At 44.7% G+C, this 23,033-nt stretch overlaps 1 protein-coding gene across 5 annotated transcripts in view; it reads right to left on the minus strand.

Moving 5' to 3' along the window:
* LOC128902020 (arrestin domain-containing protein 3-like) overlaps positions 1–11,601 on the minus strand; it is a 36,134-nt gene extending 24,533 nt beyond the window's left edge. For 3 of the 5 annotated variants that reach the window (XM_054184283.1, XM_054184284.1, XM_054184282.1), the window contains exons 1-6: positions 11,108–11,601; positions 7,056–7,137; positions 4,299–4,446; positions 2,959–3,061; positions 2,291–2,547; positions 1,716–1,878 (exon numbers count right to left, since the gene is read on the minus strand). In XM_054184283.1, the coding sequence (XP_054040258.1) occupies positions 1,716–1,878; positions 2,291–2,547; positions 2,959–3,061; positions 4,299–4,446; positions 7,056–7,137; positions 11,108–11,387 (1,033 nt within the window). In that variant the 5' untranslated portion in view covers positions 11,388–11,601. Of the gene's footprint in view, positions 1–1,715; positions 1,879–2,290; positions 2,548–2,958; positions 3,062–4,298; positions 4,447–7,055; positions 7,170–8,013; positions 8,072–11,107 lie in introns of those variants that run through there. The other 2 variants (XM_054184285.1, XM_054184286.1) reach the window with 2 other exon arrangements.
* Between the last annotated feature and the right edge of the window lie 11,432 nt (positions 11,602–23,033).

Consider the following 23,033-nt stretch of genomic DNA (forward strand, 5'->3'; position numbering starts at 1 on the left):
GCGGCAGGGGAGGTTTAGGTTAGATATCAGGAAGAATTACTTTACTGAAAGAGTGGTCAGGCACTGGAACAGCCTGCCCAGGGAGGGGGTTGAGTCCCCATCCCTAGAGGTGTTTAAGAAACGTCTAGATGTGGCACTTCAGGGCATGCTCTAGTGGCAGAGATTGTAGGTTGGTTGTTTGTTTGTTTTGGTGGGGCTTTTTTTTGTGTGTGTGTATGGTTGGACTCGATGATCTCAAAGGTCCTTTCCAGCCATGAAGATATGAAGATTCTATGATTCGGTGTGTGTCTCTTGCCTCCTAATGTGTGAGGCAGAGGAGAGTTGTGAAGCCCAATGTTGTGACTTCTGAGAGGGTTTGTCAATTGAGACACTTGAGTATACAGTACCAGTTTAGATAGGGGTGATGCACACAGTGATTTGATACAAGATATAATCCAAAAAAGCACAATTCTGACAGCTAAAATGAGAGCTAATAGCATTAAACTGCTTGTGCCCATGTTCTGAGGTCTGGTAGCGAAGACCATAGTCATGACCAGTCAGCTGGCAGACCTCCGAGCAGAGATAGTTCTGGAGCTATTTGGTGAAAGGTACGGACATGTTGTTGAATGATATTTACATTGTTTTAGATTTATTTAGATTTGTTAGTGTAAAAACAACAGGTACTATTTATTAACACACAAACACCTCCTTGTGAGGCTAGAAGATATTCTTAAGGCACAGCGATTTTGGATAGCTAGTTGTGAAAGCAAATTAATTTCAGATTGTAGATTCTTTAAAGCATAAAGGAGCTGGGGAAAGTGTCCCCCCCGTTTCCCCCATAGATCAGGTGCAATTATTAATAAACTCCGAGAGATGGCGCCCAAGGTACAGGCAGGACAGCAATGCCACAAACATACCAACTTATCCTCATGAACAGACATGTTATCATAAATTGATATTACACAGGACAGCAAAATGATAATCCTGATCCCTCTCCCGGAGGTGATAAACAGCATCGCAGGGAGTACATAGAGCATATAAGAATTAACACAACCATTTGAACAAACAAACCAACACTGTGACTAGTGACTATTTAACTAATATAATAAATGCATAACAAATTTGTTTTAACATGCTCTGGTCAGATCTGTCATTATCTCAACCCTTCATGTCCCACATTGGGCACTGAAAAGGACTGTTGTGGTTTAACTCCAGCTGGCACCAAAGAACCATGCAGGCGGTCGCTCTCTCACTCCCACCCACCCCCAGCTGGGACTGGGAAAACATCGTAAGAAAAAGGCATAACTTGTGGGTTGAGATATAGGTAGTTTAACAGAACAGCAAAGGAAAGAGGAAAACAACAACAATAATACTGATAGAAGAAACATACAGAACACAATTAACATACAAGCACTCACCAACCAGAACCCAGGAAGCCCAGCCTGCTCCTTAGCCATGGTTCCTGCCCGCCCCCCCCCCCCCCCCCCCCCCAGCTCCCCCAACTATATACTGAGCATGGCATCACATAGAATCATTTAGGTTGGAAGAGACCCTTGGGATCATCAACACCCCTTTGGCTAGTTTGGGTCAGCCCTCCTGGCTGCATCCCATACCAGCTCCTTGTGAAAATTAACCCTATCTCCATCAGAACTAGGACAGTCCCAGCTTTGTCCCATCCCAGCTTGTTATGAAAGTTAACCCTATCCCTGCAAGAACCAGGACAATTGTCAAGTTACCTTCTGGTCTTTCAGGCAGTGTCAGACCAAGCCAATTTATGTTCATGCTACCCTGGCTGCTCACACTTGATGTTCTGCTACCAAATGGATGTAGAGGAATGGTACCAATGACCAGTGGTAAGTTAAGGAATAAATCCATGGCTCCTGGAATATCAACATATACCTGAAGAAAAATGAAACAAGTGTATGATTAAGATCTGGGGGTTTATCAGCACTTCATAAGTATTAGTCTAAGTTGTCTTTCTATGAAAGTTTCCACAAGGAGCTTGTTTCTAATAATCTCTTTTAGGGCCCATGCCCTTATGGAGACATGAGCTCTTCAAGTTAAAGAAAAGTCTTAACATGAGCCCTCGCATGGAAATGCGGTCTACTCATTAAATACTTGCTTAGTTGACACACAATTGTTTCAAGAACTTGCACTTAACTAAATTTACTTACCAGATTTCCTGTCAAGGCACTAATACCAGAACATGTATTTCTTTCATAACTAATCATCACAAAATGCTGTGCTAGGAATTTGTATGGAATGTTGGAAGCTACTCATTCTTGGGAGTGAAACAGATCACCCAACATACCATCAGTGAATACTCCACACGGATTATACTACAGTCAAGGATTGAAGGGGAAACAGGTGGAATTTTCAACTGTTTGCCATGCCAGGTTTCTGTTTTGCCAGATGACAAGGATTCCCCACGGAGGTTAGCAACAAGCTGTTTGACTTCCTTTATTTTCCCTTTGGCATAGAATGCCTGTGTTTGGTAGATGGTTGCCTTTGGCACCACCATACGGGAAGAGCAATTCTCAATCTCAGCAAAGATCTGAATTGATTCACCTGAAACAAGAAAACCAGAATTTCAAGTTCTCTTTACATTTACGAGGCAGCTTAAGCCAACTATCACATTCTGTACACTGTTAACAACACACCAGATGCTGCTATCACTGCTCTACCTGGAAAAATATCCGCTGATGCTAATAGAAGCAAGATCCCCATGAGCTGTTCCAAAAGGAAAAAAACTCCGCATCAAACTCCCCAAAGGTTACCAGTCTAATAGATGAGGTCCTTTAACAATCTAGAGATACAAGTAGTGCTGTCTTGGTTAACAGAGTATACTGAGAAGATTGCTAGATGCAGAGTGAGGTGGTAAAAATATCCTTAATGTTTCTTTTATATAAAAACAGTAAGTACAAACTCTAGCTTTAAAAGGGAAGGAAAAACATATCCTATAATTACTTTATTACATACCTGGGGTGTAGCCCTTTCTCTCAATTTTGGCACTTAAGGATATTGGGCCTGAGGTACAAAGCCAACAACAGAGTGTCTTTTCTTTTGTGCCTGCTTGGGGTGACTGCAAGAGGAGAAAAATATTGCCTATTAAATTATGAGCTCCATGAATCTCTTCAGGTATTTAAATCAACACAGGAAAATAATCACTTTCATAATGAGTTTATTATTACATATTTTGATAAACAAGGCTACTTTCATAGGAAAAGTCTCAAGCAATTTAATCAGCATTATACAGATATGATGCTTGTCCTAATTCCATTGCTGTATTAGCATTGCTTTTTCTGCCATCCTCTGTACTACAGACATACTTGAAACAGTTTTTAATACTAAAAATAAATACTGTATAGCTTAAAACAAAATGCTTCATAGCCTACATATCACAACATACCGTTGCGGAGCTTTTCATTTAACTAACAGTAAATTAGAACATTTTTGCACTTTCCATTAAGCTGTATTTCAGAAACAAACTAAGCTAAACTACTATAATCTTGACTCCTACTATTTCCTCAGTTTCTGAATGATCCTGTTTCATCTATATTAAGACGACTTATTTTATACAACATCAGGATTTAGGGCTTGATCCAAAGCCCATTAAAGTCAAATAACAGACCTTTGATTTTAATGGAGTTTGTACAAGGTCCCTTTGGCAAGCCTGATTTTTCACCCCCACACACAAGAAACCTATTTCAATGGGCTTCTAAATCTCCCCCCCAATTAAAATTTGAGGAAGGGATAAAATAAAGGATTTCTAGGCCAGACTGAAATCAAATCCTCACTGAAAGCAGTTGCGATATTAGAGTTATTTCAATAAAGTGAAATTTCAAGAAAGGATTATACAGAATTGTGATAATTTCTCCCCATCAGTAGAAAACTATCCATATGGAAATTATCAATTATGCACTGCAGTAAATTTTTTTACTTAGCATTTTTAAGTTAGCAGTCCCTCACTAAAATATTAAGAGTTGCACTGTTCCTTCCATAGATCATTCTTTATTTATAATTGAAGAGGAACAGTTCACCGAGTTTTCTTCCTTAATGAGATTCTACAATTTAGTAGCATCAATTTAGATTGACGAATGCATTTTACATATCGCAAAAATCAAGCAACTCCAAGTACAGGATAACTTAGCCTTCAAAATACCAGCAGTTAAAGAGTTTCTAAACTGATTAATACTTAAAAGAAGAGCTGTAGTTAAACTAGCAAATAAGTATTCATTCAACATGTTGATGTTGTTTCAGTTATTATACTTCATTATTTTTATGCCAGAAAAAGAATGAGTAATTCTGTCAGCTCTTACCAGTAATGAAGGAGTGTTGATATCTATATGTTCAAAGACTGTAAATTCCTTCTTTAATTTTACTGGTAGAAGCCAAGGCCTATGCAATTCAGCTTTCACCCAATAGCGTACACTGCCATGTCTGCCTTCGAATGAGGTAGCAAGTGGTCTGTGCAGGACAAAGGTCAAAGTCGAGTAAAATTTTTCTCTCTTTCCAATAACAATACAATTTATCAAATTAGGAATTAGTATATAGGACTGTACTTTTAGTGCACCATTAGAAGCATAACTTATTTGCAAAGTTCCCATATCTCAGAAAAATATAAGATTAGAATTGGGAGAAAATATCATCTCCAATTCATCCAACAGTAGCTTTGTAGAAGTTTTAAGAATCAATTAAAGAATTGTGCTAGAAAATGCCAGAAGAGTACACATCTCCTTTAAGACTTAAGAGGCCATTTTCGAGTGTAGAATAAAGCATGCCCTTTTAAGGTTAAATTAAGACAACCAAATAAATTACGGGCAAAGCTTCACTCCCTAACTTCTGTATGGAATAATACTAGTTGTATTAATACTTTACTAGAATGATTCTTTCTGCTACAGGTTTGACATCTCTATTTGCACATCCAAAATGTTTACTTTTTTCTTAATAATGCAACTGAAAGGATTTTCTGATCAGTCTTCAGTGTTTCATCCTGCCCCAGTATCCTTTAAGGCAAAATCAGTAAGGCTAGTCAGTGTCTTGTTTTTTTTTTTCCACTATTGCTTTGTATTTGGTTGTACTAAGTCTGTGTGAGATGGAGTTAACTTTCCTCATAACAGCCCATATAGCACTGTGCTTTGCATTCGTGGCTAGAACAGTGTTGATAACACACCAATGTTTTAGCTATTGCTGAAGAATGCTTGTGCAGCGTCAAGGCCACCTCTCCAACACCCCATTCCCAAAGGCCAATAGGCTGGGTGCAAGCAAGAGCTTGGGAAGGGATATAGCCAGGACAGCTGACCCAAACAGACCAAAGGGATATTCCATACCGTATGACATCATACTCAGCAATAAAAGCTGAAGGGGTGGGGGGACACACATGGACAGTGCTGACACAGACATTCATGGTTATGGTGTTTGTCTTCTCAAGAAACCACTACACATACTGAGGCCCTGCTTTCCAGGAGTGGCTGAACATCTGCCTGCTAATGGGAAGTAGTGAATGAATTCTTATTTTTGCTTTGCTTCTGTGTACAGCTTTTGTTTTTCTTATTAAACTGCCTTTATCTCAACCCACAAACTTGTCGATCTTATTTTCTCCCCCTGTCCTGTTGATGAGAGGGAGTGAGAGAACAACTGCAGCCAGCCAAGGTCAACCCACCACACTGGTTTTGTTTTAAATAAATTTTAGAAACATCCTATGGATACAAAATAGCAAGAAACAGTAAGGAGGCAGTATCAAACTAGTGTTCTTCAGGTCTTTTATTACCAGCCTTCATTTTTTACAGTATTATCAAAGATGGTTTCGTAGTTATTTCGTCAAGTCACTCGACAAGAACTTTAGTGTTTTAATCACAGCTTGTGCTATTTTACTGGTCATCTATTTAATCTCAAACATAATATTCCATATTCACATATACTGTTTTGTTCTTTCATATTTGAACATCCCTTCCAACTCAAGGGAATATCAGTATCATCCTTATCACTTCTTATAGATGAGATTTTCATCTGAACCTTAAATTGACTTTTAAGTTTCCATATATACAAGTCTTCTTCAGTATTCCCATAACATCTACTGTAAAGCCCTCTGCTATTCACTGAAACTGATCTGTAAAAGCATTTATCATCTATAGGTTCTGCTAAAGCCAGCCCCTCTAATAAGCAGATAATTTATTAGCTTGAATATTAGGTATTAGTCTAATATTCCACCAACTGTTTTTAACCTTAATGACTTCAACACTTGGCTTTTATAAGAAAAGGCTCCTCCTGCCTCCCTTCTTTCATCTATTTCCAGACTCCCTCTGTTCCTTTATATTTAATTTTCCTGCAACTTGCATTTTAGCTAATTTCCATGTTGGTAACTCCTCTATGTATAAATCTTCCCTTCACAATGTATAAATTAGAAGCTTCAAACTTTTTTGTGTATGTATGTGGCAATTTATCTTCAAACTTCTGCTATCACTCTTGCTTCACCTTTGCTTTCTGAGACAAGCAGGATTAGGTATGAGAATGTTTCTTGCTTCATCCAACCATCCATTTGCTTATTTCCATCCTGGCTTTTTGCCTAAAGGTCAGCTTGAGTACATACATCCTATTTAAACTAGAAAAAAATATCTTATTTTGTTCAAATGTGGTTAAACTTGACACATCTGTTTCAGATTGAGTCCAAACAGTTAAGCTGTTATCTTACAATAGTTCTGATGGCCTACATGGCTCCAGTAAAATCTTGTTTCATTTAGAAGATACCTCAGCCACTCTGCAGGACTCAAATGACACAAATTCCCCTCCCTTCTCCTGTGAAGGGGTAAAATACTACAAGACATAATTGGTCAACAGACCTCAGTCAAAAGAGAGTAACCAGCTAGGCAACAATGGGCACCTGTTTTGTGAAAAACTCTTAACCAGTTCAAAAGCAACCTCTTCAGTTTAATGAGATTATGTCCTCTATTGCACATCTGAGCACAACTCCTACTGCCATTGAAAAGGTTTCCCCTCCACCCACAAGAATTTTTCTTAAGCAGGTATGTATCTTAGCCTTCTCTCACACAGGCTGTGTATTGCATATAAGTACTTACATCTGTGGAAGCTCAAAGCTGAATGCATATTCATGCCTTCCTGAATGAATGGTGTGAAGGCCTTCTTCAGAATTGTCATCATCTAGGAGAGAAACACCCAATATGCTATTCCACCTGTGAACATTTTACACAGCATAACATATTTTATAGGTTTCTTTTCCAGAACAAGAGGGATTTATATGTTCTTTACAATATTAACACAGTGTCCCAGAAGCAAGTCCCTCCAGTCCATTTGTATTAACTGCTAGATATATGGCTGCAGAATTTTTAAGGTTAGGTGAGATTCCAAAGTTCACCTTATATAAGAGCAGAAGTTCACTTGTTTTAATTTGTGATCTTGATTCTGAGTACTGACATAGTTGTAACTGCTGCCATTTCAAAGTCTGCGTGAAAGATCTGTAGTGTAAACTGTGGTTTCCAATACATTTCTAGTTTAAACTTAAAATGAAATAGAGCCCTCTAATAGTATTAGGTGATCTTAGTATTAAGTCTGCTATGTTAATAGATTAAATTTAGTAATTCAGCTTCCTTCTATCTCCTGCCTAGCAAGCATCTAAAAATTGATATTTTTTTTTTTTTTTTTAAAAAGTGCACAAGCACCACCTAGAAAGTAACAAACAAGTTCAGGGGCATGAAAGGTGGCAAGCTGTCCAATTAATGTTGTTTAGAGCTAATGTATCAAAACCTCAGATTTTAGCTCAATTCTGCTTGTATAGCAAAGACCCAAACATTTCCCAGTTTCAACAAGAAAGCTGACCTTGGTTTATAGTCATGATTCCTTGTATTGCTTTAAACACTCCAAAAATTTTATGGCTTGTTCTGATATAATTACCATGAAACCAAAAAAATGCTGATTCCATCAAAATAGAAAATTATGTAGAGAAAATAATTGAGCATATCACATACAAAAGGGTTGGGGTAATAAAAACATATAGTGGGATTATGCAAAAGACACTACCTATTGTTAATAGTCTGAAGGAATGTTGGAACATTTTTTTTAGTTCCCATTGTCCTACAAAAATGCTGATGCTCCAATTTCTTTAGTGCACCAGAAATACTGGAACAAACCTATGCAAAAAATATAAAAACACTAGAACACTATTTACACAAATGCATCCTCAGCACATGATGCCATGAAATAAGAATCTTCAATACACTGAAAGAGCAAAACAATGTGTATAATGCTTTTTTTGTTAAAAAGCATTGGAGGTTTTTGTTTGCTTGTTTTTTTTAAAAAAATTAAGTAATAATTTTTTTATCATACATAAGTTTTTTCATCCCTTCTTCACTTTCTTCCTGCCAGATCAGCAGTCCCATTGAACCTGAGCAGCAGAACTGCATAAACAAGCACTGAGCTGTCAATCACAGACTAGACAGGAGCAGGAGAGGACCGGCCTAAACAAGCTTGAGCAGATCCCCTGCCAGCCGCTCATATACATACAGTACACATTACACCCCACCACGTTTGCTCAGCAACTCTACTCACAGCCTAGCTTGACTACCGCAGAGATAAGGAGAAAGGGAGGGGCACTACCCATGCCTCACCATCCGGTCTCCTCCTGCTGCTAGCTTGCTCCCACCTGCCCTGCACTATGTGTAAAGTGACACCCCAATCCTGCATTTCTCTCAGGACCATGTGCTGACCATTACCGAAAGGCGATTACAGATAGTACTGGCCGGGGGCACGGGAGGGGAAAGACAACCAAATGAAGGATGTGAGAGGCTGCAGGGCCGTGTGTCCCAATGGCCACCCCCGCTCACAGTCCCTTGCTGTCCCAGTGGATGTGTGCGGCAGGAGCTTGAACGCTTCTGTCTGTCCCCAGAGACTGACTCTCCCAAGAAAGGCAGTGTGCCCTCTGAGCTGTCAAGGCCAACATTGCCAGGCAGGTCTCTATTCCCAACAAAAAGCGACCAGGGTGACAACACTCCCCCTTAGCAAGGCAGCGCCCCCAGCGTCCTACCAAGGCCGCGATCGGATCCATAACCGTGGGGGGAGGCGGGCAGCAAGGGAGAAAGCAGTAACTGCTGAATTGAAACACCCCACCCCCCGGTTTCCCAGAAAGGTAAACTTGTACTCCCCACTTCACAGCTAGTGCCCTCCCCCACCGTGCATACTCTGCTAACTCCTCAGGGAGGCGGGACCCCAACCCCGCACAGGGCTGACCTCGGGGTGGCCAGAACCTGCTCCCTCAGCCTCGCTCTTCCCCCACGTCCCAGCCCCCTGTAATCAGCGTCTGGCATCGTTTTAACAACAGGCTAACAAACCCCAGCAAGAAAATTACAAGGTGGGGACAGGGAGTGGCCTTCCGGACTATGCTAGGATACAAAGCGTTGAGTTAAACTCCACTCCGTGCGGCGAGTGTTTGCAGTCCTGCCCCTGCAGCCGAGGGAGGGGCAGCGGTGTCCCGGGACATCTGCTTAAACTTTTACGTGCCGCACGCGCAGCGGTGCGCACCCTGTCCCACCTTTTGTTCCCTTTCCAGACAAAACCAAGCATCCAAACCGAGGTCAGCATTTGGATCTACAGTCCACGTGCAAAGTCATCGCTGCTGCTTAAGCGGACAGTTAGAAGCATAGGGTCGCGCTCCTACTTGTAAGCATCCATCCCGCTATGAACGACTCACACATGTTTGCACGTTTCTGTCATCTGCAAACCAGAGGTGAATGAACTTTCACATGAGAAAGTTATTTCTAAGGCAGCAACATAAAGAACGTTTGAGCTACAAAGCCACCCCATGAGCAACCCGTGCTTGCTTGCATCACGATAGCATAATTAAAGTCAATAGCAACTCCACACTGCTACAGTATTTATTTCAGAAGTGCTTAATAAAAGGCTTAATGCAATCTATAGCCGAACTTATTAAAGTTTTGCATTTTACTGCAGAGGATCTCTACAGTAAATATGCTGCATATTTAAAAAAAACAAAACAACACACTAGAACACCCGACTCAAATTATGTAATCAGTTTTAACATTTTCTTGTGCTAGGAATTAAGTCATCGCCACCACCTGACGTGTGCAACCAATCTGCAGAGAGAAAGAGTACTCCCTCCCTTCTTCCCAGGACCGGTCCCAAACAGGATTGAACCGCTTCTAACAAAGGGTGGAAACTTCAGAAAAAACAAGCTTAGAGTCCCTTACACTTTCACAACGTAACTATACGAACAATGAATTAGCAAATTTAAGACCCACAATCCCAATCACAATATAATACCCCATTTCCATACCCAAAATAAGGGAATTTGCAGAGCACTTTCCATTTCTATAGGGGCTTAGAAGACCGGGTTTACATTGAATGCAGGTTCCAGAACTCCCCAACTCAGAAGCGATACTTCAATCGTACAACTATGAGCTCTTATTTGGCCCTTCAGACAGATTTTTACATTTAGGTCCCTCATAAAGAAGTTGAATAAAAGAAGTGAAAGTGATTTACAAGTATACCAGTTTAGAACAAAGAAAGAAATAGAAAATTACAGGTGAAGCGGTGATACCGTGTCAAAGTAACCCACAGAGAACCTTTTATCTGCCGACGATGAGCCAACCATAAAAATCATTGCATATCAGTCCGAACGTCAGACCTGTATATATTATGCGTCAGGAATTCTAGCATTGTTTTAATTGCACTTATGATTCGATAGGATGCTGCCAAGAAAGTAATTTAATGCATAACTGGTTTTGATTTAACAGTTGTTTTCTGCATAGAGAAACAAATCCTGCTAATATCACTAAGAAAAAACCAACATTGCATATAAAAAAAAAACTGTATTAAAAAACCAAAGCCTTATGAAAAGACTCTGTTAAAAAGCAGGTATTTTAAGAAAGCCCCGTTTGCAGGCACTTTGAAAATGCACCTCAACACGGTTTTAATATTAAGTAAGCGTTCAAATAATCAAAAATAAAAACCTAAGAACATAACCAGTATTTCCACATCTTTAGAAACAGCGAACCCTATGAGACTGCATATGAAAAAGGGATAAACCAAGACGATGCAGAGATGTGTCTTTTTCTGGAAAAATGTCTGCACACAGTGAATGAATAAGTGAAAAGCTTACCTCTTTCATGCCCGAGTAGAACGTCCTTATGGTTAAAATACTCTACTTCTTCAGTGTAATTTTGTGCATAGGCAGTGTTGGATCCAGCATTTCTAGATTCAGTCCAACGTACTTTCGCACGTCCTCTTGCATGAATTTTAAGAGATTTTACTCTAATTTCCCCAGTAACGTCTAAACTGACCCTTCCTGAGACTGTATCCCCGCTAGAATAGACGGGGATATTGCTGTCATTGAGACAGTCAAAGCTTATCGTCAAACTCTTCACCTTCCCCAGCACCATATTTTATAACAAAGCGTATAAAAATATACTGTAAGGGGGAAAAAAAAAAGTCAAGGTCTCATACAAAACGCAATCTTCGCTTTACACTGAACAACACTTCTGCCACACAAAGAGCCTGCCAACAAGATCAGCGCGTCCCCTACAAACGCTTCATCGGAATTATTGAGGAAAACGGCGGCGGCAACAGCCGCCCAGCACTGCGATCACCTTACAAAGACAGCTGCCCGCATGCTACCAGCTCGCTTTAAGAACAGCTTTGTGAAAAACAACCCCGCCGCGCATGCGCGAGTCGAGTCGTGGCGGCAGTTTCCTCCGCCGCTTGCACGTATCTTCCCTGCCGCGTGCGTTTTTCTTGTGTTATTGCTTCCGTCTCGCGTAGAGAGTCGGAGCACTCCCTGGTGGAGCCAGGGCTCCATTGCGAGTCCGCAGTGCGGTGTTGAGATAGGTACTGAAGAACTGGGAGAAAAGCGTATGTGGCGGGGGGCGTGGGGGCTCTTTGTCCGGAGGGCCTCGCCTCACTGCCTGGCATGGCCTGGGGACCCTGGCTAGCTGGCCGGGAGGTGTCTCGGAAGGAGCTGGCAGCTGAAATCGGGCAGCGGGCAGTGAGCGCCGGGCCCTGGAGTCTAGCCGCAGCTGGTACGGGTTCTCCCCCTCAGCCACGGGTTGCCTGGCTAACAGCAAAAATAGCAACGATTCTGTCGGGGAAATGCTCGGCATGTCGCTCAGTTACAGATCTCGCCCAAAGCTTTTGTTCGTGAAGCGGATAGTCCTGAGCAGGTTGTAGGCAGGGAGCCAGGCCGAGGCCGGCAGGTGAGCGGGGCACGGCCGCCTTTGCTGGCCTAGCCCTTCCCCCTCTCCCAGCAGCACCCGCCTTATTCACTGAGGGGTGAGGGTACAAAAGCGAGGCGTTATGCAAAAGTAAACATTTAAACCTCTATCAAAGCGAAGTTTTCTATGATAGTCCTTTTAAATATAATTGTTCTACAGTATCTTAGTTTTAGGGTCTGGTTTGTTCACTATTGCTGTTGGTTTTTTTCCCCATTTCTTCCATTCATGGAGTTCCCTGTCCTTCCAGTTCTGGGTTCATTGTCACCATGTACCTCTGTGTTATGGCTTGAGAAACCCACAACGATTTATTGTCATTTAGACAATTATTCTATCTCCCGATGACTCCTCCCGACCCAGGAAAGGGAATCAGAAAAAAAATAAAGAAACCCAAGGGTTGAAATAGAAACAGATTTAATAGAATAAGACTAAATAATTAACATTAACAATACTAAAGAACCAATATCGATCCCAATACCAATATAAAATATACAAGGATTATACTGAGCCAATTATATCAGTAGGAAGCTGTGCGCTCCCAGCAGTGGACAGCAAATGTGGGACACTGTGAGCGCTATGGCTTCGGGAGGAAGGGAAGGCCTCAATGCTCCAGCACCGGGGCAAGAAGTTCCCTGGACCACCGCCATCAAGGGAGAGAGAGCACTTCGCAGCAAACTTACTAATTTATATTGAATGTGACATTCATGCTATGAAATAATCCTGTTGGCAGCTTGGGTCAAGTGCCCAGGTCTTGCTCCCCCTCATAGAATGTGTTGGGTTGGAAGGGACCTTTAAAGGTCATCTAGTCCAACCCCCCTGCAGTAAGCAGGGACATCTTCAACTAGATCAGGTTGCTCAGAGCCTCATCCAGCCTGGCCTTGAATGTCTCCAGGGATGGGGCCTCCACCACCTCTCTGGGCAACCTGTTCCAGTGCCTCACCACCCTCAGTGTAAAGAACTTCTTCCTAATGTCTGATCTAAACCTGCCCTGCTCTAGTTTAAACCATTGCCCCTCGTCCTATCCCGACATGCCCTTGCAAACAGCCCCTCCCCAGCTTTCCTGTAGGCCCCCTTCAGGGACTGGAAGGCTGCTATAAGGTCTCCCCGGAGCCTTCTCTTCCCCAGGCTGAACAACCCCAACTCTCTCAGCCTGTCCTCATAGGAGAGGGGCTCCAGCCCTCTGATCATCTTCGTGGCCCTCTGCTGGACCCGCTCCAACAGGTCCATGTCCTTCTTGTGCTGAGGGCTCCAGAGTTGGATGCAGCACTCCAGGAGGGGTCTCACGAGAGCAGAGTAGAGGGGCAGAATCACCTCCCTCGATCTGCTGGCCACGCTGCTTTTGATGCAGCCCAGGATGCAATTGGCCTTCTGGGCTGCAAGCACACACTGTTGGCTCATGTCCAGCTTCTCATCCACCAGTACCCCCAAGTCCTTTTCCGCAAGGCTAATCTCTATCACATCATCCCCCGGCCTGTATTGATAACGAGGATTGTCCCAACCCAAGTGTAGGACCTTGTACTTGGCCTTGTTGAACTTCATAAGGTTTGCTCGGGCCCACCTCTCTAGCTCGTCCAGGTCCCTCTGGATGACATCAGAGGGATGACATCCCTGCACCTGGCTAGGCTCGAAAACACTGAGACCTTGAAACCCACATACCATAGCTGGCTATAAAGTAAATATTTTCACAAATTCAGACACTAGAGCCTTCTAAAAGTGCAGTTTTCCCCAGCATTAGAAGAGAAATTAGTCCTGTGTCGCTCAAACCGGGACACTGTCAGTGGGGATCTGCACAGAATTTAAAGTGCTCAGCAGTTACCTTGTGCAGGTCCTTGACGATCTGCAAAGTTTAAAGACCCAAATCTTGCTAACCAAGTGGATATTCATATGGATTTTTTTGTATACGTGTTGATAAGGAAGGGGACCTTCTTACATAATTTGGATATGGCATTATGGTGTTTTCTCATTTAATTTTTTTATACAGATGACGTATTTTTTATACTTGCTGGGTTCACCCTGTCATGGTTTAGCCTCAGACGGCAACAAAGAACCACGTGCCGCTCGCTCGGGCCTTTCCAATACGGGAAGAATCGGAAGAAAAAGGCAAGACTCTTGGGTTGAGACAAAGGCAGTTTAACAGAACAGCAGAGGGAACAAGAAAACAACAACAATAACACGGACAGAGGAATATACAAACACGATTACGGAACTGCCGCTCCCCGACCGGACCCGGGACGCCCCAGCCCGGTCCAAGCCCGACTTCCTACCCCCTCCCCCAACTTCCTGCCCCCTCCCCCGGCAGCTCAGGGTGTGCATGGCTCACATGGCATGGAATATCTGTGTCCCCGCTGGAGCCTGGGGAGAATTAGCCCTGTCCCCGCCGGAACCAGGATACACCCATTCCAGGCTTGTTGGAGATAGATAAAACATTTTGGTTTTCTGGTGTAACACCCAGCCCCCCCCCACCCCACCCATATTATATATGATCTACAGACAGTGTAGCCCTAACTTACCTTCCTCTCTCAGTAGAATTGCTGCCTCTTGCCAAGCCATTTTTGGACACACAACTTCAGAATAACATGGCTGCTGTCATGATGTGGGATGCATTCTAAGCATTTCATGCAAGTAGGCTATTACGAAGATCATTTCATTTGTGAGCCAACTTAGAATCATAGAATCATAGAATCTTCATGGTTGGAAAGGACCTTTGAGATCATCAAGTCCAACCAAACAACCTACAATCTCTGCCACTAGAGCATGCCCTGAAGTGCCACATCTAGACGTTTCTTAAACACCTCTAGGGCTGGTGACTCAACCCCCTCCCTGGGCAGGCTGTTCCAGCGCCTGACCACTCTTTCAGTAAAGTAATTCCTCCTAATATCTAATCTAAACCTCCCCTGCCGCAGCTTCAGACCATTTCCTCTGGTCCTGTCATTATTCACCTGGGAGAAGAGGCCACCACCCACCTCTCTCCACCCTCCTTTCAGGTAGTTGTGGAGGGCAATGAGGTCTCCCCTCAGCCTCCTCTTCTCCAAGCTAAACATGCCCAGCTCCCTCGGCCTCTCCTCATATGCCCTGGTCTCCAGACCCCTCTCCAGCCTGGTAGCTCTCCTCTGGACACGCTCCAGCACTTCAATGTCCCTCTTGTACAGCGGGGCCCAGAACTGAACACAGCACTCGAGGTGAGGCCTCACCGGTGCTGAGTACAGAGGCACCATCACTCCCCTGCTCCTGCTGGCCACGCTGTTCCTGATACAAGCCAGAATGCTGTTGGCCTTCTTGGCCCCCTGGGCACACTGCTGGCTCATGTCAAGCTGGCCGTCCACCAGCACCCCCAGGTCCTTTTCTGCCGGGCAGCTTTCCAGCCACTCTGCCCCAAGCCTGTAGCGTTGCTTGGGGTTGTTGTGACCGAAATGCAGGACCCGGCACTTGGCCTTATTAAACCTCACACAGCTGGCCTTGGCCCATCGATCCAGCCTGTCCAGGTCCCTCTGTAGAGCCTCCCTACCCTCAAGCAGATCGACACTCCCGCCTAGCTTGGTGTCGTCTGCAGACTTACTGAGGGTGCACTCAGTCCCCTCATCCAGATCATTGATAAAGATATTAAACAAAACTGGCCCCAAAACTGAGCCCTGAGGGACACCACTGGTGACCGGCCGCCAAGAGGATTTCACCCCATTAATCCCAACTCTCTGGGCACGGCCATCCAGCCAGTTTTTAACCCAGCTAAGAGTACGCTTGTCTGTGCCATGATTCGCCAGCTTCTCCAGGAGAATGCTGTGGGGGACAGTGTCAAAGGCCTTACCAAAGTCCAGATAGACAACGTCCACAGCCTTCCCCGCGTCCAGAAGGTGGGTCACATGGTCATAGAAGGAGATCAGGTTGGTTAAGCAGGACCTCCCTTTCCTAAACCCGTGCTGGCTGGCCCTGATCCCTTGGCTGCCCTGCACTTGCCGTGAGAGCTCACTCGAGATGATCCTCTCCATGATCTTCCCTGGTACCGAGGTCAGGCTGACAGGCCTGTAGTTCCCCGGATCCTCCTTCCGACCCTTCTTGTAGATGGGCGTCACATTAGCCACCCTCCAGTCATCTGGTACCTCCCCTGTTGACCAAGACTGTTGATAAATGATGGAGAGGGGCTTGGTGAGCTCTCCCGCCAGCTCCCTGAGTACTCTTGGGTGAATCCCATCCGGCCCCATCGACTTATGTGCGTCTAGGTGCAGAAGCAGATCATTGACTACTTCCTCCTGGATTATGGGTGGGTTGTTCTACTCTCCATCCTTATCTTCCAGCTCCGGAGGCTGAACCCCCTGGGGACAGCTGGTCTGACTATTGAAGACGGAGGCAAAGAAGGCATTCAGTATCTCAGCCTTCACCTCGTCCTTGGTTGCAACTTTCCCCCCCGGCATCCAGTAAGGGATGGAGATTCCCCCTGGCTCTCTTTCTGTTGATGTATTTATAAAAGCTTTTTTTGTTGTCCTTAATGTTAGTGGCCAAGTTGAGCTCCAGCTGGGCTTTTGCCTTCCTAATTTTCTCTCTGAATAACCTAACGAGATCTCTGTACTCCCCCTGAGTTGCCTGTCCCTTCTTCCAAAGGTGGTAAGCCCTCCTTTTATTCCTAAGTCCCATCAGAAGTTCCTTATTCATCCAGGCTGGCCATTTTCCCCGCCCTTTAGACTTGCGACACTTGGGGACAGCCTGCTCCTGGGCCTTTAAGGTTTCCTTCTTGAAGGGCGTCCAGCCTTCCTGGACCCCTTTGCCCTTCAGGACTGTCTCCCAAGGGACTCTCTCAACCGGTGTCCTGAACAAGCCAAAGTCCACCCTCCGGAAGACCAAGGTGGAGGTTTTGCTAACCTCCTTCCTTACATCACTGCCAATTGAAAACTTGACCATTTCATGATCACTAAGCCCAAGACGACCTCCGACCACCACATCTCCCACTAGTCCTTCTCTGTTTGTGACCAGTAGGTCTAGCGAGGCACCTCCCCTGGTAGGCTCCCCTACCAGTTGTGTCAGGAAGTTCTCTTCCATGCACTCGAGGAACCTCGCAGCCTGCCTGCTCTCTGCTGTGTTGTATTTCCAGCAGAGACCCGGCAGGTTGAAGTCCCCAAGCAGAACAAGGGCTGGCGACTGCGAGACTTCAGCCAGCCGCTTATAGAATACTTCATCTGTGTCCTCATCCTGGCCGGGTGGTCTCTAGCATACTCCCAGCACAACATCTCCCTTATTTGCCTTCCCCTTCATCCTTACCCATAAACACTCGACTTTATCATCACTGGAATCACTCCATACAATCAAAACATTCCCTAATGTACAGAGCCACACCCCCGCCTCTCCTCCCTTGCCTATCCCTTCTGAAGAGCTTATAGCCATTCATCGCAGCATTCCAGTCGTGACAGTCATCCCACCACGTTTCCCTGATGGCCACTACATCATAGCTGTCCTGCTGCACAATGGCTTCCAGCTCATCCCGTTTGCTGCCCATGCTACGTGCATTCGTGTAGATGCACTTGAGCTGGGCCACCGGTTTCACCCCCATCCTTGGCCCTTTATCCCTAGGCTCGTTACTAGTGGGCCTGGTTTTATCCCCTTCCCCCTTCGATACTAGTTTAAAGCCCTGTCCATGAGCCTTGCTAACTCTTGGCCTAGTACCTTTTCCCCTTTTGGGACAGGGTTTTCCCATTCTTAGCGAGCAGGCCCACTGTCCTGCGCATCAAACTATGATCACAGAACCCAAAGCCCTGCTCGTAGCACCAGTTTCGGAGCCAGGTGTTGATCTGTCCAATTTTCTTGTTCACCCATTCGTCAGTCCCCAAAGCTGGAAGGGCAGAGGAGAACACAATTTGTGCTCCTGAACCCTTGACAAGCCGTCCCAAGGCCCTGAAGTTTTTCTTCATTGCCCTCAGACTTCTGCTCTCCAGCTCCTCACTGTCTGCCTGTAAGATCAAAAGAGGGTAGTAATCTGAGGGCCATATCAGGCCAGGAAGCTTCCTGGCTATATCCCTAACACGGGCCCCAGGGAGGCAGCAGACCTCCCTGTGGGAAGGGTCCGGCCTGCATATGGGACCCTCAGTTCCCCTCAGAATGGGCCCCCCTATGACTATTGCCCTCCTCCTGCTCTTCACAGAAGCAGTCTTAACGTGTGGAGCTGGCTGCTTTGGCGACTCCCTGGATGGGGCTTTATCAGCATCCTTAGTTCCCTCCTCATCTATCTCCAGAGGCCCATATCTGTTCTGTACGGGCACCTGGGGGGGCATGGGGGGGTCTGGAGGGGGCTCTCCTGCTGCCCCGAGCAGGTACCTGCTAATGAAGATTATCGAAATCATGCTAAACATATATGACTATAGCTCTTGTCTCCCTACCCGAATCATGCTACACGTCACCTGGGGGGGAGAAACCTGAGATGAAACTGCCCCTATGAGCGAGCGAACATAAAAGGGGGAAGACTTTCCCTGAAGAAAAGAAGATTTTTGCCTGGGAAGATTTTTCCCTGAAGAGATTTTACACAGAGGAGTGCTTAATGTTGGAACCAGGACCGGTGATCTCTCTCTCTCTCTCCCCCATCTTATTCTGCCTCTCCTTCTCTCTCTCTTTCTTTTCTTTTCCTTTTCTCTTTTCTCTTTCCTTTCAAAGAAGTACCGCTTGCCATAATTCATTGTATATCTGTTATTAAGTACCGCTTGACATAATTTGTTGTATACCTGTTGCTAAGTAACACAATGCATACCTTACCACTTGTCCTAATTTGTTATATACCTAACCATTTATCGTGGACCTAGTTAAGACCTGGTTACTAATCTAATAAATGTTTGTATACAGACCTTGAGATTTGTCTCACCTTAGTCCGCACTGCTGGGGATTTGCGAATCTGAGTCACTTACCCCCCCCTCTTTCCTGAGTGGGATGTGACAGGCACCAGACAACAGTCTGACTAGGACTGCTGTACCTTTGCTGCAAGATTGTAAATGCTGACAGGTCTGACCTCAGAGCCGGTGAGGCTGTGGGCTTCATGAATTACCCGCTAGCCTCTGTTTTCAGCCAGCTGGATGTTAACATTGGGGGATCAACTGATAAGCCAAAGCTTATTGTGCCTTCCTTGAGTTGCTGCTCAATTACAGCCGTGACATGCTGTCCATGCACTTCTCCACAGGGCTGTTCTACAATGACACAGCCAGGCAGCAGGAAGCAGTCACACTAGATGGCATCGAACTACTGGGATCCATCCACAGCAATCTGTTCCTTCAAGACAAGCGTTTGTTGAACAGTATGAATATAAAACTTAAGCTGATGCACTGCAAAGACATCTTTTGTTTGGTGAGCTCCCCAGCAGCAGGAGCCTGCAGGCTGGTTATTACCTATGCCTCGCTCTTTGTGAAGAAGGTGTGAGTGGTGCCTGGAGTGCATTTGGGGGATTAATTATGGCCAACAGTAACTACCAGATGGACTGGGTGCACATGAAAGTGTGTCCTGGTTTGAGGTAAAACAGAACCAACTTTCTGTTCAGTAATTTTACTTCTTAGCTAGGCCTCTTCTAACTCTCTGAAACCAACAGCATATTGCATCTAAAATGGTTTGTTCAGAGTGAGAAGCCAGTTTGTGCCAAGGAATGGTACGCACAGAGGCTCTTGCTTAGACTTATTGCTATAACAACCAAGGTCAGCTAATTTTCGTTATTTGCCCCGTTGGAGGGTCGGAAGTGTCAGAGTATAGAGGGGTCCCACCTGCAGGGAGGAACGGACAGGACAGGTGACCCAAAATTGACCAACAGGGCATTCCATCCCATCTGCCCCATGCTCAGTATAAAAGCTGAGGGAGCAAAGGGTCAGCTCTCTTCCTTCAATGGCTGACGTCCAAGGAGGACTCTGTCTGTTCAGCTGCCTTTGATCCCAATCCGTGTGTTCCTGACTCCATCTGTGGAATCCAGTTCCCACCCGTTGCTGAGTCCAGTCTGGGACTTCCCCAGTGCCTGCTGGTGACGTCATCCTGGGAGCTTAATACAGTTTTGTATATACTGTATCTATTTCATTATTTCCTTTTTATCTTATTATTAATATTTCATTAAAGTAGTTTAGTTTCTTCTAAACTCATAAATCTCTTTATCTCTCCTCCTCCTCCTCTCCTCGGAGTGAGAGTTGGGGGGAGAGCATCTGTCTCATCATTGGCCAATATGGCCGAAACCACAACAGTTTCACAATTTGGCATTTGGCAGGGTTTTTCTTAATACATTCAGGATAAAAATGAAATTTTCTTTCTGCCTGTAATCTTCAATGTATTTAGCTTTTCTGTTATCATCTGTGCACCAGGCTGGGTAGCCTGAAGCTTCCTGGTTCTGTCAGAGGTGGAGTTTTATATAATCTGAGATAAGACTGCTACCCCTCTGTTCAAAATGCCAAACCTAATAGATTTCACAAACCCTCTAGCCCTTCTCCAGAGCCTTGTTCAGTTCTGGGGAACACCAGGTAGCCACAAAGGGCTATTTCTTCTTCACTGTGGCTACAGGGGGCCAGGCAGGTTTCAGCGCAAGAGCAGCACGAGGGCAACAATAGCTCGCCATTTACCCTCATGGGAAGCACAGGGGAAAAGAGCCCATGAGGTGTGTACTTCTTTACTTTGACCATCCCAAAGTAGGTTGTCAGGGTGTCAAAATTTTCAAAAATAACTTTGGAGTGCCCAAGAGGGTATTTTTTTGCTTTGTTGATGAAGGGAGAGAGGCTAGTAAAATCATAGTAATGTATCTTTTCATTAGGGGCTTCTTTGTTATACAGACAAATGGCATTTGTCCTGCCACTGGAAGGCGCACCTCTGGTGACCAGCGGTGTGGGCAGTTTGGTCCTAGCTAAGAACTCTGCAAGCTCCCCATCTGATTTTATCATAGCAACCCACTTCTGCTCCCATATGGATCCGATGTTAAAACTCATTCTCTTTAGGTGGTCCATCTTTTCTTGTGTTGCATAATACAAATAACCAAAGGTGGCCCCCACCAGAGGATTCCAGTTATTTTCATGGTAGCATTCGATACAGCCATGGAAGAAGCATCCATTAAATTCAAAAGCTGTCAGCACCCTGTCAACGACTGCGTAGCCATCCAAGAATTAGGATCCTACTTGACATTCACTATTTTGTAATGCATGATGGATTTGAATATTTTCCTTTCCTTTTCATCCACATACAGAAGTCATTCAATAGATGGGGTCAAATGTTTCTTTCCTCTGGTGATAGCCATCTGGATGGAGAAGTGCAACCATATTAGGTTTAAGGAAAATCAGATTTTCACAGAAAATCAAAGCCAAACAATCGATTTGGTTTTAAATAGCCAGAGCACTGTGCATCTGTAAGCATTCCCTAGACCTGCACAACAGCCTGCAGCTGGAGTGTCTTATCCTTTTCCCCAAGCCCAATTGGCTTTGATTTTCTGTGAAAAGTGTAAGGCCTATGTAGAAAAGCATTATGAATGTAAAGGTTGGAAGTGCAGAATGGGGGGGTTGGACTAGATGACCTTTAAAGGTCTCTTCCAACCCAACACATTCTATGATTCTATGATTCTATGAATGTACTATAAACAGATCTGTAACATAAACCAGCACCAGTGTTTCATGCCCGTGACTGAAAATCCAGAAGAAGGGCAAGGCTATATTATCTATGGTATGGAATATATACAGGAAACCGTGACATGTATGATGAACTATATTTTTTCCATTTACTTAGCTCTGAATGCCCCTTGGGATGAAGAAGGGGCAGAAAGGAAAACTGAAGGAGAATGGGAATTCAAAGGGGACACATGTTTTATGTTGTTTATGGACGCAAAGTTTTGGGGCTACGCTTTCCTAGCACTTAATGCCAAAGGTTAGGGTAGCTACTTTGTTGTTAGTCAGCTTCTGAAGGAAAAAATGTGTGTGCAATTAACCACCCAAGGTGTTAAGTTCATGTACATAGAAGTACCCAGCCTGAGTATACATTTCATAGATTCTTTATATTCTTTACCCATGAAACTAAGCAACCTTCCCCAAGCTTTGGGTATCGAGGGCTACAAAGGTTATTTCCCCCATTTTTTCAACACTGCTGGAAATCAAAGTTATGTGGGCCCTCTTCCACCACCAGAAGATTATGGAGTGGACAGCATGACACTTGAAGAGAAAAATCAGTTCTTAGTATGGCATACAGCTAATCAGGAGAAGATGTTTGACTTGCACAAAATACTGAGTTACTATTTCTAGCAAGATGCAAAAAATTTGAGGGAGGCCTGCAGATCATACAGGAATGAGATTATGGTGATGACCGTAATCTACATTCTATGAGAAAGATGGCGATGAAAAGGTGAAGCTGTATCACTGTATAGATCCTTTTCAGCATACTATGCTGGCCTCTACTTGCATGGCCATGTACCAGTTCATATGAGAGATGCTCCAAGCCCTTAATCATCTTCCTGGCCCTGTGCTGGACTCTCTCCATTAAGTCCATCTCTTGTGCTGGGGAGCCCAGAACTGGACATAGTACACCAGGTGTGGCCTCACCAGCGCTGAGAGAGGGGAAGGATCACCTTCTTTGATCCTGCTGTCAGCACACTTTGTAATGAAGCCCAGGATGCTGTTGGTCTCCTTTGCCATGGGAGTGCATTGCTGGCTCATGTTCAACTTGGTGCCCACCTGGACCCCCAGGTCCTTTTCTGCCAAACTGCTTTCCAGTTGGGCGACCCCCCAGCATATATTGGTGCATGGGGTCATTCCTCCCCAGGGGAAGGACTTTGCACTTCCCCTTGTTGAACTGCATGAAGTTCCTGTCAGCCCATTTCTCCAGCTTCTTGAGGTCCCTCTGGATGGCAGCACG

This window comes from Rissa tridactyla, chromosome W (assembly GCF_028500815.1).
Source record: "Rissa tridactyla isolate bRisTri1 chromosome W, bRisTri1.patW.cur.20221130, whole genome shotgun sequence".
Taxonomy (NCBI): domain Eukaryota; kingdom Metazoa; phylum Chordata; class Aves; order Charadriiformes; family Laridae; genus Rissa; species Rissa tridactyla.